General features: G+C 38.0%; 1 protein-coding gene and 1 long non-coding RNA gene across 9 annotated transcripts in view; both read left to right on the forward strand.

The window, feature by feature from the left end:
• The window catches only part of LOC146768787 (uncharacterized), a 28980-nt gene extending 27843 nt beyond the window's left edge, over positions 1 to 1137 (forward strand). Inside the window, exon 2 of the long non-coding RNA XR_014956546.1 lies at positions 35 to 1137. This is a non-coding gene — a long non-coding RNA (uncharacterized LOC146768787). The remainder of the gene's footprint in view (positions 1 to 34) is intronic.
• Positions 1 to 16186, forward strand: part of TBL1X (transducin beta like 1 X-linked) — a 196045-nt gene that overhangs the window by 136860 nt on the left and 42999 nt on the right. For 6 of the 8 annotated variants that reach the window (XM_085584307.1, XM_085584294.1, XM_021527743.3 and 3 more), the window contains one exon: positions 5961 to 6068. The exons of the other annotated variants lie outside the window; for them this stretch is intronic. In XM_085584307.1, coding sequence (XP_085440433.1) covers positions 6011 to 6068 — 58 coding nt within the window. In that variant the 5' untranslated portion in view covers positions 5961 to 6010. The remainder of the gene's footprint in view (positions 1 to 5960; positions 6069 to 16186) is intronic. 8 annotated transcript variants of the gene reach the window in all.

Consider the following 16186-nt stretch of genomic DNA (forward strand, 5'->3'; position numbering starts at 1 on the left):
ATGAGATACCCTAATGTGTCAGGATCCAAGGCAGGCTTTTATTATAGCCATGCCATTCTTTTTCTAAAGCTCTTGGGTACAGGTTTAGTTGTTACATCTTTTCATCTGAGTGTGGTCTTACAGACAGCAGTGAGAACAGGAATGAGCTGTGGCTCCCTGGTTTTGTCTTGATTTAGTGTGGTCTTTTAAAAATCAACAGAAGGTCACTGTAAATAAATTTACTTAAAACCAAAATAAGAGCCAAGCTTAACATTTGGCAGTGCAGGATTTTTGACAGGCCTATTGCCTTCAGCCATTGAGGTCCCTGTCCTTACTGATGTGCTGTAAACATGGGTGACAGACATCTAAGAGAGATAGTGCATAATGAACAACTCAATTACCATTCCCAAAGGAAATCACTCTATTCTGGGGAATCTCAGCTTTTGTTTTCCCCAAAACAACAAATATGCTACTGCTCTTGTAAAGAAAGCTTCAAAATATTAACAGTGTAAGTGATGCAAAGACATCTGTGAGCATCTGTAACAAGCGTTGAACAATAGTTCTGAGGTATTTGAATCACCTCCTTTTTGTCACTAAATGGTTTGGGTGACATGTGGTTATCATTTACAGAGTGAAGATAGTTAACTTATTTACCTGATTAAGAAAGGACAGGGAAATAACAGTGCAGCTTTTATTTGGAGCACATCTTGATTTGCTTTCTTAAGTGCAAGGTCTCTAGAATGGGCAACTGTTTATGTTTTAGATTTGGTGGTTTTGAAGCAAGATGTCTTGATCAAGCCTACCAAGGAGGAATCAGGAAGTCATGCTTGCTTCAAGCTGCATTTTGAACAGGGTTCACTGTTAATTTGATCACTGATAGGGGAGTTAGGAAAGAACCATTCTTCCATACTTTATACCTTGTAATCAGAAGGAGTGTAATGGTCTCAATTCCATTGTCAGGATGTTTGTGAAGAAAAGATGTTTTGCTCTTTAGGTTCATGAAATGGCAGGAGAGACTGTGAGTGCAGAAGAAGCAGAGTGTGTTTTTTTCCTCTCCCAGAAGCTTGGTTTGGCATTTTGAGAAAGCAGCATGCTGGAGTTCCTCCACAAGAAGAGGCAGCTGTGATAGAAGCCAAGACTGAGGAATGCATTGGTGGGGGCCAAGCAGAGCTCGTTAGCCTTTGGGGAAGAGCTGCTGGCTACTGACTCTGTTCTGGCTCTACGTAAGACACATCCCAGAAATACAGAAGCATAGGCCTCATTGAAAGTTTCTGATGAAAGTATTTTTCAACAGAAAACACAGAGATTGCCTAAATGACTCATTTTGTGAGAAGTGGCTTCTGGCTTTAGGAAATGTTTTTCATTAAACTGCGGAGCATATACAAAACAGTAACACATTGATTTAGCTGTGCTGTCACAGTGCCTTCCTAGAGTCTGTTTCAGTAATTACATCCACATTCTCTTCTCTGAGATGGGGAGACTGTCTTGGGTCGTGAGAGATGCTCTTTGGTGCACAGGTCCATCTTGGCTGAGAAAATGGGAGCATAAGTGTGTGAACTCTGGTTTCCATGCAGCAGGGCATCAAGTCGACAACATTAAATGTTTGAATTTTCTGGATTTTCATTTTTACGGAACCTCTGCTTTTTGCTTTTTTTTTTTCCCAAAGCAAATACACAATTTCTCTTTACTCCTCCCTGTCATTTCAATGACAGTGTTGTTGTTACCATTAAAATTTCAGTTGTGAAAAGACATTTTAGCCTCTGCAGGAGATAAATGAAAATGTGACTGTTTCAGCTGGGGTTTGGAGGCGAAGAGGGTATAGGAGAAGAAGGGAACAGTGTTTTTTTTTACCACAATGACTCAAAAAAACCCTCCAAAAAACTCTCCCAAGAACTTGACAACTGCTTAGCACTCAGTTAAAGCAGACTGGAGCTTGCAGAATTTTTGAAGATGTAAGATAAGAGCCAGACCAGCCATCTGATAAATTTCTGTTAGCAGGGCTGGATGCTCAGATGGGAAGTGCTTAAGTTCCTATTTAGGTTTCAGGTCTAGGTTTTAGATTAGGTGTTTTCCCTAAATGTCTGACCTATTTCTGCCTTCCTGAGGGGAAGATTGACTGGTAATTCCTAGTCTCTATGGATGGCATGCTGGTTCAAGTAGCAAATGTAAACTCATTTTCCAAAATAACCTCGGCTGTCCCCTGCCCTGGGGTTGGCCTGGGGGTCAGGACATGGCCCCAGGGGACCCAGTGACCATTGTTTAGAAAAGAGGAAGAGGAGTTGAGTCTTCAGATGCTGTTTCAGAATTTAAAAGATCATTTTCCCTTGATTTTTTAGCCAGATCTCCCTTATTTATGGCAGCAGTCCTAAAATATTCCTGGCAAAGGAAGAGCAATCCTTTTGAGTAAAGGGATGATGGGATATAATAAACTATTCTTAGCTGACCTGGCTGTCACTGTGCTGAACCATGGCTACATGCGAGGCTGCCTTCTCCAGAGCCACTTGCATGGCCCATTAGCAGGATCCCCAGTGCTCCAGGAAGGTTTGATTTGAGAGCAGTGGTATGTGGGTGCACAGAGCCAGATCAGGTCCTGTGGTTACTCTGGGAAGCAGGCTGGCCTGGCTCCCCGAGCACAGGGAGGCATGCTGAGTTCACTGGAGCCAGCTCAATGCCAGGTGAATGAAGCATTTGCTTCAGCAAAAGACATGCAGCCCTAGAAGCACAATAGTAGTATTTGAGGTAATACTCTAGATTTTCAACCCTATATGGGAAGCATTTCTGCAAACCTGTCCTGATAGAAATAAGAGTTGTTTATTTAAAATAAGTGTTTTTCAATTATCTTAACGACCTATCCATCCACTGATGGGGTTTGTGTGTTTTGCATCCATTATACTTTGGGAAGTCTTAATTGGCTCAGGTCACATTTTTCAGCATTCTTAAATATCTACAGTATGACAAGCCAAATTTTTAGAGGTTGAAGTAAATAGTACTTCCCATTATGTGTAATTGGCCGCAGGAAAAAGTGTTTCAAGTAAAGAAAGTTCAAACACATTTCAATGCTTTTTGTTAATCCTCTTGACATTTTGAAGAATTAAGATGTTATTGCTAGTTTAAATGTGAAATGTCTCCAAAGGCACATCAGTAATGTTTATAAAGTGCACTTCATTTCTTTTAAAAAGCTATTAATCTAGGTAATACCAGTTGTCAGTAACAAAAGGAGGCTATCAATTAGCAGAAATAAATCTATCACAGTGGTGACTTAAAGTTTCTGTGATTTTCTACAGAAGTTTACATTTCCTCATTTAAAAAAATATATTGAGGGAGAGGCTAGTTGTTTGTTCCTTATAAGTCAGTTGTGGAGATACACAAAACATAAGGATGTTCCTCTCCTCCCCACCATGTCTTTTTTAGCTACTTTTATTTGTACTGTATATTTGCAGAGAAGAAGGGAATCAAAAAGAGCATTAATGAAATTGAGTGTGGCCAGCCAGATTTCTAATGAATAGATTTCTCTGGGTAAAAGGCAAAATCTATGTCTTGCTTCAGACAGGTAGAAACTTTACAGCTGTGTATCTGATTGCTACACTGACATCTGTGGGAGAGAAGAAACCTTAAATATTTAAGTGGAGATCATCTGGTTATTTGTGGCATGATAACAATGTGTGTATAAAGATATGATCTGACACGTGTCAAAGTAATTCCTGTTGACTGACTTCAGAGAAAATGCATTGTAAATTCAACTATTACTGGGTATAGTTGGGATTCTGATACAAAGGTAGCTGCTGTAGAGGTTTGTTTTTTTTTTTTTTCTGGAACTGGGAGACTGTTTTGCAATCATACTGATTTTCTCTGATTTTAATTTATTTCAGAAAAGTCATCTTTAGAAAAACAAACTAAACCCAGCATTCTTCCTTTCCCTTGCCTCCCCTTTCCCAAAGAAACCCTCTGTATGTGGGAAATACCATATTAATATCTAAAATTGTCAGGATGCACCTAAAAATGGCATTTGAAGGTTTTGATTTTTTTTTTTAATAAAGTTCATCTTACCACAGAGTACGTCATTGCTGAAACTGAATTTTTGTAAGCGGTTTCATCTTTACCAACTTTCCTACCACCAAACTCTGAAGCAGCTATTTTTAAAATGCTTTTAGAAGTGGGGTTTTTTTTGAACTCACAGCGATCAAATTATCTTGATTTATTACTATCATGGCCATAGCAACGATACAGATGTATTTTAAGCACTCAGAGATTAAATTGGCCTTAACTGTTGCTGTGAATGTCTGTCCTGTTCTTCATTGTACAGCAATGATTATTCAAAAAGGGCATAGGAGGCTATTAAATATTCAGGTCCAAGCCTGTTTATCTGGAAAAAGTGTGTATAAAGTTATAGTTGAAGTGGTGCTTTCACTGCCTGAAGTTGCCAGCCTTGGTAACTTCAATCCTAACCACTCTCTGTGCTTCCAGTCTCCCAATTGTGTGGCAGAGAAATTTAAGCCCATTTTACAGATGAGGGATTGAGGAGAAAAGAGTCTGAGTGGCTTCCCAGGGCAGTACGTGGCATGTGTGACAGGGATGGATGCTGGATACAGCTGATGCTGTCCACAGCCAGAATCTTAGCAGAAAGCATTTACCCTTTCCAAAAGACAGGAAATTTTCCTTATGGAGACTGAATGATTTTCAGTACTTCTTCTTGTTCTCCATGAAATGTAAACTGTAACAATTAGGACTCAAGTATTTGAGGAAGATGTTTGCCAAAATAACAAGCTATGGTTTCATAAGAAAAACCAGCATCCAAGCTATTGATGAAATACAGCCCAGGATAATAAAAGGTTCGAAAGACCTGCATTTACATAAATATGCGAAGACATCTGTTACAGTCAGGAGTGACCTGCTGGTTTAAACCATCAGCAGGGGAAGCGTTGTCGATCACCATCGCCTGCAGTAGCAGGTGCTACTTTAGGCAGCAGGAATTACTGGAGAGGTTTTCGATGAACAAAGATGACCTTTCCACTTGCCAAGAAGAGACACACGGGAAATCAAAACACCCGGCACACGCCTACGGTCTTTCATTCGTAGCGCGCGGTCAGAGCCGCATGCGCGCCTCTGTGGCCAAAGCTGTATGTGATCACTCACGGGTATGGTGTGGCTGACACAGCTGCAAAGTTTATGTCTGAGGAGTACTTAGGTCTTTTAAAACCAAACTACTTAAGTCAGATTCCCAAACAGGAGTGAATCATCAAGATTTAATGGAAAACGTTCAAAACAAATTTATCATCTAAACCCAGCATTTTTATTACCAGAGTATATGCCCAAAATAGTAGTGTAGAACCGTCATCCTAAAGGTTGCAGTTACTTAAATGAAAAATTGGAGTTTAATTCTTGCTCAACATTAATGAACAGTGACATTATAATATTACAGCTTTGTATAATACAAGGATATTTGTCTTCCTTGTTGGCTCAAGGTATATATGGTGTTCTCTCTCTTTCTCTTCCCCTCCAGCCCCATTCATTGCATAACATGGTTCAGTAAGGAGGGTCTCTGTCCTCAGTGGATGAACAGTTGGACAAAAAATTGGATTACAAATTCAGAGCAGCAAAAGTATTGCAACTTGGTGTGTTATATATGACTGTAATTGCCAGCAATTCTAAAAGCGCTCACACAGGAAAGAGGAGTCTCCGAAGAGCCTGTAGGAAAGCCACACAAGTAAAGGAGTTGACATTAGACAAGTCTTCTAATATCTAAAATGCTCCCTCTGACTCTCTCATGTATGTTAAATACTGCTCCTGAATGGCACTGAAAGGTGCAGTACAGCCTGAGTACTTGATTCACAATATTTAATGGATGCCTCACACTGGGATGTTACAGCTCTAATAACTTTATGACATCTTTAAATACTTTAACAATTCCCACCTCTGTTTTGATAACATTTCATAGTAAATTAAGATAAAACAAAACCTGTTCTTTTCTCTCCTTTGAACAGAGCGTGGATCACACTTCTCGTAAACCTCATCATATTGAGGTTGGGCTAAGATGAGCATAACCAGTGACGAAGTGAATTTCTTGGTGTATCGCTATCTCCAGGAATCGGGTAAATTTTTTGTCTTTCTTCATAACTTCTGGTCATAAATGAAAAAGGGAAATTGCCTTTTTGCATGATACTGCTCTAGGGATGTTGCCTTGAGTGTTTCAGACTGATAGACTAAATATTTCTTGCACAAATCCCCATTTCTTTGAAATCGTGTTCAGAACATAAAAGTACAAACATGCACAGGTACAAAATAAACATTGCAGTTTGGCAAAACAAGAAGTAAATAACATTATGTTAACAAATGCTTCAGTAGTGATATGCCAACTAAAGTAATTTTTGGCAGCACAGGCAAAACGTACATGTATCTTATATCTTCTTTTTCTTAGGTACATTAAATTGTTTAGATTGGGTTTATGTTGGCTCTAAAGAGAAATTTGGATGCAAGTTTCTGAAGTTTTAGACCATTCTTAGGGTAATTATGTATGTAAACTGAGCTGCGCAAGTGTCATCATGGCTCTGTCTCCATACCACTTCCACCTCTAGCTGTTTTCATATTGGAAAATACTACAGGGCTTCAAAATCTTTTAAAAAAATAAATTGAAACTTACATTTTGGGTTTATTTTGTATACATAGTCTTCTTTCCACTCTTCGACTGCAAGAAGTAGTAAGTCTCTTAGCTAATGGAAAATGTTCTGTTACTCTAGAGCTGATAGGGGAACTGAGAAACATTGTCAAAGGATTTGTAACCAGCATCACCAATATTTTACTTGGTATTGACCCTATGTTTTGTGTTGGTAAATGTAGAATTTACTAAAAATATTTCATGTTTCACATGCTGAAACAAACCAACAAACCTGTGGAAAATAGATGTCATCCTGTCAGAAGACTTGAAGCCAGTTTTAGAATAAGCCCTCGAGACCCAAGAGATGTCTTGTACAGAGAACCAGAATCCCAGCAGGTAGAAGGTACTGCTTTAGCCTGCTTCTGTTGGTCACTATAACTGGTGTTCATTAGATGCATTATTTTGAGTTGTTTCTTCCACTTGCAAAACTATTTCAGTCCTGGGAAACTGAATCCCTGTGCAAAGAATCTCAAATTAAGAAGATTTACTGTACTTCTGTATGATTTGGTTTTTTGAAACACTTCTTTGAGAGTCCATAGTTGACCTGTGTTAGCTGTTGTTTCACATTCTCTAATAATGGAGCTTATAAAAAGTCTTCCAAATCTGGTGCACAAACAGATGAAAGAAAAAGAGGAACTAACAAAAATAAAATTTCATCCAGACAAAGTTTACTTTTAAAAACAAGCCATTGTGTACCGTGCTAGAAAGAGCTTTTAGACATTGGAGACATGCACCAAAAGATGTAACCAAAGCGTAAAGAATCCTAGAATTATTTTACATTGTTTTGTTTGGGTTGTAGGACATTCTGTATAACAGTGTATAAATGCAGTACCTTTTCCTGATGTGAAAAAAACCCCAACCTTTTTTATCCCTCTTGATACGTCAGGAGGTGAGTTAGTGTTGTGTGGTGATTCAGGAGGCTTTAAAAGTCGATCAAGAATGGTGGGATCAGCCAAATGTAAGGAAAAAGTTACTCTAGCTAACATCTCCCACAAGCAAGCAATCACTTTTGCCATTTTACAGGGAATTCAACATGCAGTTTTAGATGTTAATGGTAAGTTGTGCTGCTCTTACATTCTTACCTAGAGGGTAAAAATTTTTTATTATTTGATCCACACATAATGAAGGCATACACAAAAACATTGTATTTTGCTGTTCTGTTGAATTTGCACACATAAGAGAGTGAAAATTGAAGTTAAATATTTGAAGAAATATTCCAATATACTTCAAACTGAGCATATTGAAATCTAGATGCTAGATATGGATGTAGATGTACCTGGCAGTTTGTTAGGAATTCCATTCAGCAAACTAGAATTAGAACCAGTGATGAATCCACTAATCTCTTAAAAAAGCTTCTTACATTAGGTTTGAGCCTTCTTTACTACTGTCATCGTTTTTTCCAAAAGGTTTTTATATCTGTATTTTCAGATGAAGTAAGGCAATAAGAAAGCATTTTGGCTTTCCACCAGCTACTATAAATGCCATAAGACACAACAGAAAATGAAAGATATTTACTCCACAGCTTCAGAAATAATGCAGGCCAGATTTAAATGGCTAGTGTTTAACTACAGTCTGAGTTCAAACCCCTACAGTTTATGGAGTTTGCCAAAAACAGGGCTATTACACTGATTATTTGTTAATATTAGCTGAACCCAAAATTTTCAGACACAACCATTAATGTTGTTTACAAGACCGCACAAAAGTTTGCTTCTTTTTTTTTTCAGGTATGTGTCCTTTGATTTTATTGTGTAAAACTTCCAGGCTTTTCCATAAAATATAGGTAAATGATGGGAGGAAGAGAGAAATAACAAAGGAGGAAAAAACCCCCCAAATGTTCCTATAATATTTCATGCATTTTGCATCTGAGATACAGAAACACTAGAGATTCTTTGAAGCATTGTAGCAAAGATGCTGAAGGGGGCTCTCCACTTCATTATGAAAATGCTGGCAAGTGATTCTAGTAGGAGTTCAGCTCTTGTAAACTTGAAGTTCGAAGTAAAATTCAGTAACTATATATTTCCTCCTTAATTTTCTGTCAGATCAGAAACCTTGCACAGGAGAATATTAATAGAGTTGAACTGTCTAAACCATTATTGTTGCTTTTTAACAAATCTTGGCATTCTGAGGTGAGTTTCAGTGAACTGGAAAAAGCAAATGTTGTGCCAGAATTTTTAAAGGTTAAACAAGATGATCCAGGTAACTATAGGTCAAGGACAATATTTGGAAGGCTGAGACTAAATATCTCCAACAAATGTGAGGAGAGGACATCATGCCAAATGCCAGCCAGCAAGTTTTTATGGATAATAGATCTTGTCAAACATACTTGATACTGCTTTTTCCAAGATCAGAAATGAAGTTGACAGAGATAGCTGTGCTGACATTAATACACTTAGACTACTTTATGACATTTATTTGGTCTTGTTGACACGGTGGTTAAAACCAAAATGTAATAACGAGTAAAATCAGTATAATCCAGAGTTAACAAATGGATTAAAAATGGGATAACAAAAGCATCTTGAAAAGTGCTTATAGCTGGGGAGTATTCATCTCAAGGGTTACTTTTAGTGGGAACTCACAGGAATCTCTTCTTGGCATAATGCTGTTCAACAGCTTTATTGGTTAACTGGAAGGAAATACGAAATGATTACCAAGTACATCTGCAGATGGAATGAAATAGTAAGTTGTGGCATTTGGTGAGTTATACTGACTGATAATGGGATTTAACAGAAAAAAGTACAGCCAGGGAGACCGCTCTGAGTTGCCTGCTGCTGGAGGAGCAGGCTGGAGAAGATGCCTGATCTAGGGGCAGTGCAGTCAAATCCCTCCCTTACAAGACAGAACTGGGACAAGTTAAGGCTCTAAATGTTTAGCTGTATTAAAATAAGTAAGTAAATAGTTGCCTCTTCATACAGGTGACTGTCTCAGTGCTTATAAAATCAAAGCAGTCTATCATAATTTCCATTTATGCTCTGCAGCTTAATGCCATGGGAATTTCATTACTAAGGTAACTACATGTTAACCACTTCCACAGGAAAACTGTGAATACCCCTTTCTTGAGACACAAAGAGAATCAGTAATTATTTTCAGTTCAAATTCTCTCTTCCTATCCAAAATCAGGTCTTGCAATGTCTAGTTTCTCCTTTTTTATTACAAACTTTCCTGGTGCACAATTTAAAGGGGTCATTTTTAAAATTGCTCAGGTCTTTCGAGCATTGTTTATCTCACAGGTCAAACTTCTTAAAGTCAGGCTATGTTTCTTTGTAGGTGTCTTGATACAAAGTCTACCTTTAAATGAAATATTGGCCCCAGTTAGGTCCATCTACACTAAGAGGGTACAACCAGTGGAGATAGGAGCACACAAAATGCTCCTGTGGTGAAAGCAGTTATGTCAACAAAGCAGGTGCATTGAGAAAGTGAAACAAGTTATACCAAAGTAACCACGGTTCTGGCATCAAATTGTGTTAATTACAATAAATGGTAGATAATATTAAGACTAATATATTATTAAAATAATAATATTAGTTGTATTAACTTTGCACTTGAGAAGCATGCTTTTGCTAGCAGCCACCTTCATTGCTGACATAGACTTTCTATGGAGTTTCTTCAGTTTTTGAAAAAAAAAATACACCATTCATAATGTAGAGTTTTCCTGTTCCATTTTTTTCCAAAAGAGAAACAGATAATTGTTTTTCTTTTGGAATCACAAAAGACAGGAGAAAGCAATGAGGAATAATAAGGATCCCAAGGAAATTTCTAAGAGTTGAGGGAGGATGACAAAACCAAAGGGAGATCAAATGTTTTAATATAAAATGTGTTGCCATCTGTTGTAAGCTGCAAGTCCTCTGTCCAAGTGCTACAATAAATTACCTTCCCTACCCAGCCCAACACGTCAGTTCAGTTATTCAAGCTTTTTCAAATGGAATATTTTTGATGCATTGATCATTTAACAGTGTTCCTTTTCTAGCATTATAGGCATGCTGCAGTCTAGAATTCTTGTCTGAAAATCAGGTCCCCAGTTGCCTGTGGCTTTACACTGTTCTCTAGTAGAACACTTACTGTGACGAATGTCTTGCAATGACTGGTTAGAGTTAAGATCATGTAAGTTCCCATTTTCACTCAAATTTTTACTTTTTGATTTGAATTTTTCCATGTTTTATGACACATCCTTGATAACTGTTCCTCAGTGTATAATCTGAACCATGTACAATGTGTACCACATCTATGACAATAACAACAGTAGCTAGATGTTTTTGCTATACAAGATGTCAATGGCATTTTTAGATGCTGACTTGGGACAATTTACCATTTTACTTTGGAATTTTCATTTGTTTCTTCCCAACCATAAAACTGAAGGCAGCTAATAAAAAAGGTTTTTTACCCCTCTGTAAATTCAGGATTTTAGCAGCACATTGGTGTGCCTGGTTCGTAGTTGATGGATTTTGTTTTGCTAGAGAAAAAGATTTTCTCTTAGGTTTTAAGCATCTATTCAAGGGCACAGAGCAAAGGGTTTCTGTGAATCACAAAGCCCTTTGTAGTTAGGCATGTACAAATATGGGCCTTTCCTGTTAACCACAACCAAGGCATTTTGCTGTTATTTTGCCTTTGGAAATTATGAGAGAATCCAAAATGTGGTTATTATTATGTTTCTGGGATTTCATCTTTGTGATGAAACTAAATATTAATAGATGGAATAGTACTAAATTACTTTTTTTCCCATTGACATTTGCAATTTTTTGAAAAGGAAGCAACAAAAATTGAAGGAAACTACCTTTTTTATTGAATAAGTCTCTTCTTCAACTCAGAAATTTTATGGAAAATGTAAATATCACAGTTTGCTTGCGTAAGTTCTCAGGCAGTAGGGGATGACTGAAGATCAGTATTCTGTTCTTTTGAATTGGTGCCTGATGCAACAGTCTTTCCTTACATAAGCCTGTGTAATTTTTCTCTGAAGTCCATACTTTGCCTGCATGAGGTATGTTTAGAGTATTTTTTGAGCAACTGTGTATGGCACAGAATCCCTGAGTCACAGACGAGAGACGTGCATGTTGAGAATAATTCAGATTAATCAAAGCATAAAAGATTGGCATATATAGGTCAGCTAAATTTGCTTCAAAGCTAACTGCTTCCTTTGTGTAGGAAGACTGCTGCGAGGTAGAAGAGGAATGTGCTTGCAAAACAGTGCATGTTTTTTTCTTAAATTATTAAAATTTATACCTTGAAGAATAATTCATTAGAAGGATGAATCACTTGGTCAATAAAGGCAATTGTCCAGTGTGGCAGTAAAAGCAATACTGTGCACTGATGGCAGAGTCACTGGATAATGATTTTTCTTTTGCCTTTTTTTATGTTTTCTTGCATTTTGGCTCATTAGGATCATAGGAGGGCTCAGTCTGGATGGTGTCTCAAGAGATGGCAGAATCAGAATAGTTCAGGTTGGCAGGGGCCATTGCAGATCATCTAATCCATCTCCCCTGCCCACAGCAGGATCGGCTGCAGCAGGTTGCCCAGGGCTGTGTCCAGTTGGGTTTTAAATATCTCTTAAGGATTGAGAGTCCACAACTTCACTGCACAGCCAGTTCCAATGCTTTTATCACCCCCTCAGTAAAAAATGATTTATTGTGTTTCAGTGGAATGTCACGTGTTTCATTTTGTGCCGATTGCTTCCTATCACAGGGTACCACTTGAAAAACTGTCCATCCTCTTTGCGCCTCCCTCTGGTATTTTTGCAGAGGATAAGGTCCTCTGTTGAGCCATCTCTTCCCCAGGCTGAGCAGTCCCAGCTCTCTCAGCCTCTCCTTGTATGGCAGATGCACATTGATTGTCTTTATGCTCTTTCACTGGGCTCTCTCCAGTGCGTCCCACACATGGATACGGCGCTCCAGGCCTCTCACCAGTGCTGGGTAGAGGGCGAGGATCCCCTCCAGTGACTTTCTGGCAGTGCTTTTTCTAGTGCAGCTCAGCGTGCTCTTGGCTTTCTGTGCTGCAAGGGCACATCGCTGGCTCATGTTCAAGCAGTCCAACCTCCTGCTCACACTGGAGAGCCTCAAAGGTCCTTTATACAACCTATAGAGAGAGAAGGGTCTGCAGGGCAGTCCTGCAGTGTTCCCAAGGCTCTGTACACAGCTGTGCTCTGAAGGCAGGGGTGGTGGAGACCTTTTGTTTGCTGTGGGAAAAATGCATCCTTGAGATGAACAGCCTTTCAGGCAAAGATAAAACACACATTTTTGTGTTGATTCAGTAGCAATCTGTGGCTGCATTATTTGTGTCAACATGCATGTTGCTGCAGTCTCTTGGGGCTGGTGTGTCCTGCCTGCAGCACAGAGTGAGGGTAGCTCACAGACTGACCTCAGCTGCACCAGAGTAAGGACACTTCTGACCTTCCCTGTGCACAGCTCCTTCTGTGCTGCTGCAACTGGGTGCTGACCAGGCATTACTGAATAAATAAAGTGATACGTTTTGCAAGGGTATACATGAAAATTGAGTGTTTATACCTCACCCTAAAGTTTTTGTCCCTCAATTTTCCTGTTTGAAAGCAAAATTAATACTATGAACTGTACCTCAGCAGATGTTGAATATTTATAGTCCTAAAATGTACTGAAATCATCTGAGTAAAAAGTACTACATGGGTGCTGGGACAATATTTAACATTCTTCTTCGATTATTTCAGAGTACTGTTTATGAATTTATAGATTAATATATATCCCTAAAAGCAGGATGAATGAGATGCTAACTGTATTTTTCAGGAACTGGTGTTAAAACTGAAGGCAGAAATTCTTTCAGCTTTTCAACTGTACAATACTGAGACTTCAGAGCAAAACAAACACTACTTTTAATTCTTATGGTTTAGCACAAACCTGATTTGTGGGCATGCAGTCCTATTTATATGATGCATTATCCTTTTTAGGGCCAGCGTACTCAATTAAAATAAAATAATTTAAGGTTTTGATCTAAATCTCTGATTTATTGAAAGTTGGCTATAGAGCCAGCCAAGAACCACAGAACCAAAAGTCACAAGAGTTTTCATGCATTTTTTTAGATAAATAAGGCCACAGTGTTGTTCTAGGAGTATAGTACATGTTAAAGTGACCATTGGGTAAGAACACTTATGGAATTTGACCCAAAAAATTGTTTATATTTCATTGAAGTCACCTCAGAATGAATGTTCCTCTATGACATTAAACCATCTATAACAACACATATTTCATATAATATATATAAAGCCTCCAGCATAATATTTTTGTAGTAAAATAGTGTATCAAAAGGATATATAAGGGATTTTTATAAACCACAACACCTTCTTTTTTATATCTCCTCTACTTTTCTGTATTTCTTTAAAACTAGGAAGGTAGTGACTGTATGATTCCAGAAACAGTGGGCTTAACTCTGAATTGAAATTTTATTTCATTGTTTGAGAATGGATTATGCTGAAAAGACAAATCCATTTCTGAAATAAGAGCTGTATTATTATGCACAGTTTCTTCTCCGCTAGTAAAGATTTATTCTCTTTGTAAACAATAAATACATTTTAAGAAAATCAGGGTCAACATTAGGAGCAAACGAGCTTTGTTGGGCTGCAGTTCCCAAAGCATTTTTGTTTAAACTTAACAAAGATCTACTGATCTTGGAAAGGATGAAGCTGAGCACCTATGCAAGTCAAAACTAAATTGGACACTTTTTTCATAGAGCAACAAATATGTACTAGCAGTATATGATGGTTGGCTTCACAAAATCCAGGTTCTGTGATAGTGAGGAAAAAATATTTTTACAAATAAAGAGGTTGTTGGCTTTGTCCTGGTACATTTTAAAAATAATTTTATAGTCTGTATTATGAGACCCATCTTTATGGGTTTTGTATGCACAGATTTGTAACTTTTGTGACCAGATACCTCTTTATATACAAATGTATAAACAATATTTTCAGATGTTTTGTGGTGCAGTTCAAGAGGTCTGCTTGAAAATTTTTTTCTATTTACCCTGTTCCATAATTGGTGCAGAATTTTTAACTTCATGTGAAGGAAAGAAATACACTGAGTATTTTGGGGTTTTGCCATTTGCAAAAGCCTACTTACCTCATATTTCCTTCTAGGTCTCTTCACAGTTCTCTAAACTTGGCTATTTCAATTTTTCTTTGGCCTGAAAGTTGCCATACAGGGTTGGATCTCGGACACTGAGCAAACACAGCGATTTTGAAGTTACACAAACATAAACAATTACACCTTTACAAATTTATTCCATGGCACAAATTTTGATTCTGATCACTTCATGTCCTGTTTTTTAAAGCTTGCAAAAACACAGTATTTTTAGGATATTAAGAAAATAGCATATTGGGTAGAAGACAGATGTCTAAAGGTCAAGATGACTTTGCTCATAAAACCAGTCCTACACATTTCTCACTTTACTGCTTCTCAGTTTGAGTCTCCAAGCCCAGTGGAGATTTGCAAGTTTTGCTAATAACCTCTGTGCTGAGAATGTTCTGCCTTAACAGCCATGGCCCTTACAGACCACCCTCCTCACACCCATTCTGTGTTAGGGTTCTGTTTGTAGTCATCAGCCACAGACCCCTTCCTGGTATTAGGTTCCTGAATGTCCCCTGAGGCTCAGCTGAGGTGTCCTACTTGCCACCACTTAGAGATATATGTTAGAGCAGAGAGAAGAGCATAGCTTGAGGAAAGTATATACGACTGTGGAAGTCTGTTCTATACACATGATCCCCAAATTTATCTGTCTCTTTCTTTGGATATTTGGTTGCACAGACAGGGCTAAAAGGTAGCAGCATCCCATTAATTGAGAAGGAAAAGATTATTTTCATCCTCATGTCCATCGTAAGCTGTTTCAAACTTTGCCCATAGTTGCAATAAATTGCTAGATCTGTACTGATATTTATTTGCAGTTGTTGTTCTCATTTACACAGAGTGAGTGAAGCGGGATAACTTGAGACCTTGTTTTCAAGAGATTTTTATAAGTTCCTCTTTCCATTGCTTGTGCTCTGCTTTTTGTCTGTATCGTATTTCTCTCTTTGTTAATTTGCAGCCCTCAGAAAGGCTTAAACAGTGAGTGCCAAGTACCACTCATCAAAAGATCATTTCCAAGTTGTATTAATCTTTTCCAACATACTTTCCCGCATGAAAAATAAAAAAAAGTACCTGCCAAAAACATTCTTTGGCACATAATAAAATAATTTTGGGTAGCAGACATTTACTCTGAATTCTTGGCAGAAGGTGAGCAGGTCCAATATCCAAGAAAAAAGAGTGTAACGTTTAATATTAGTGAATAATCTCGACTGTAAAACTTTGGGTAACTAGACATACTGTAATTTTACCTACAGCTAGGAATCCTTTCTTTATATTTCCCAGTGACTGTGCAAGAGCTTGTAATACCGAACACATTTCCCAGGGTTCTGGAAATAATTTTAATAATTTAGCAATCCTAATCTTGAAACAAATGTGCAAGCCCTATTGTTCAGATGACTTTTCTAAAAATATATTTCAACTGCAGTTCTCTGTTTTAAATTGCTAATGTGTGTCCTTGTAAAGCCCTTTATGTAATTGCAAAGGT

Source organism: Lonchura striata, chromosome 1 (genome assembly GCF_050655825.1).
Source record: "Lonchura striata isolate lonStrDom1 chromosome 1, ASM5065582v1, whole genome shotgun sequence".
In the NCBI taxonomy this organism is placed as follows: domain Eukaryota; kingdom Metazoa; phylum Chordata; class Aves; order Passeriformes; family Estrildidae; genus Lonchura; species Lonchura striata.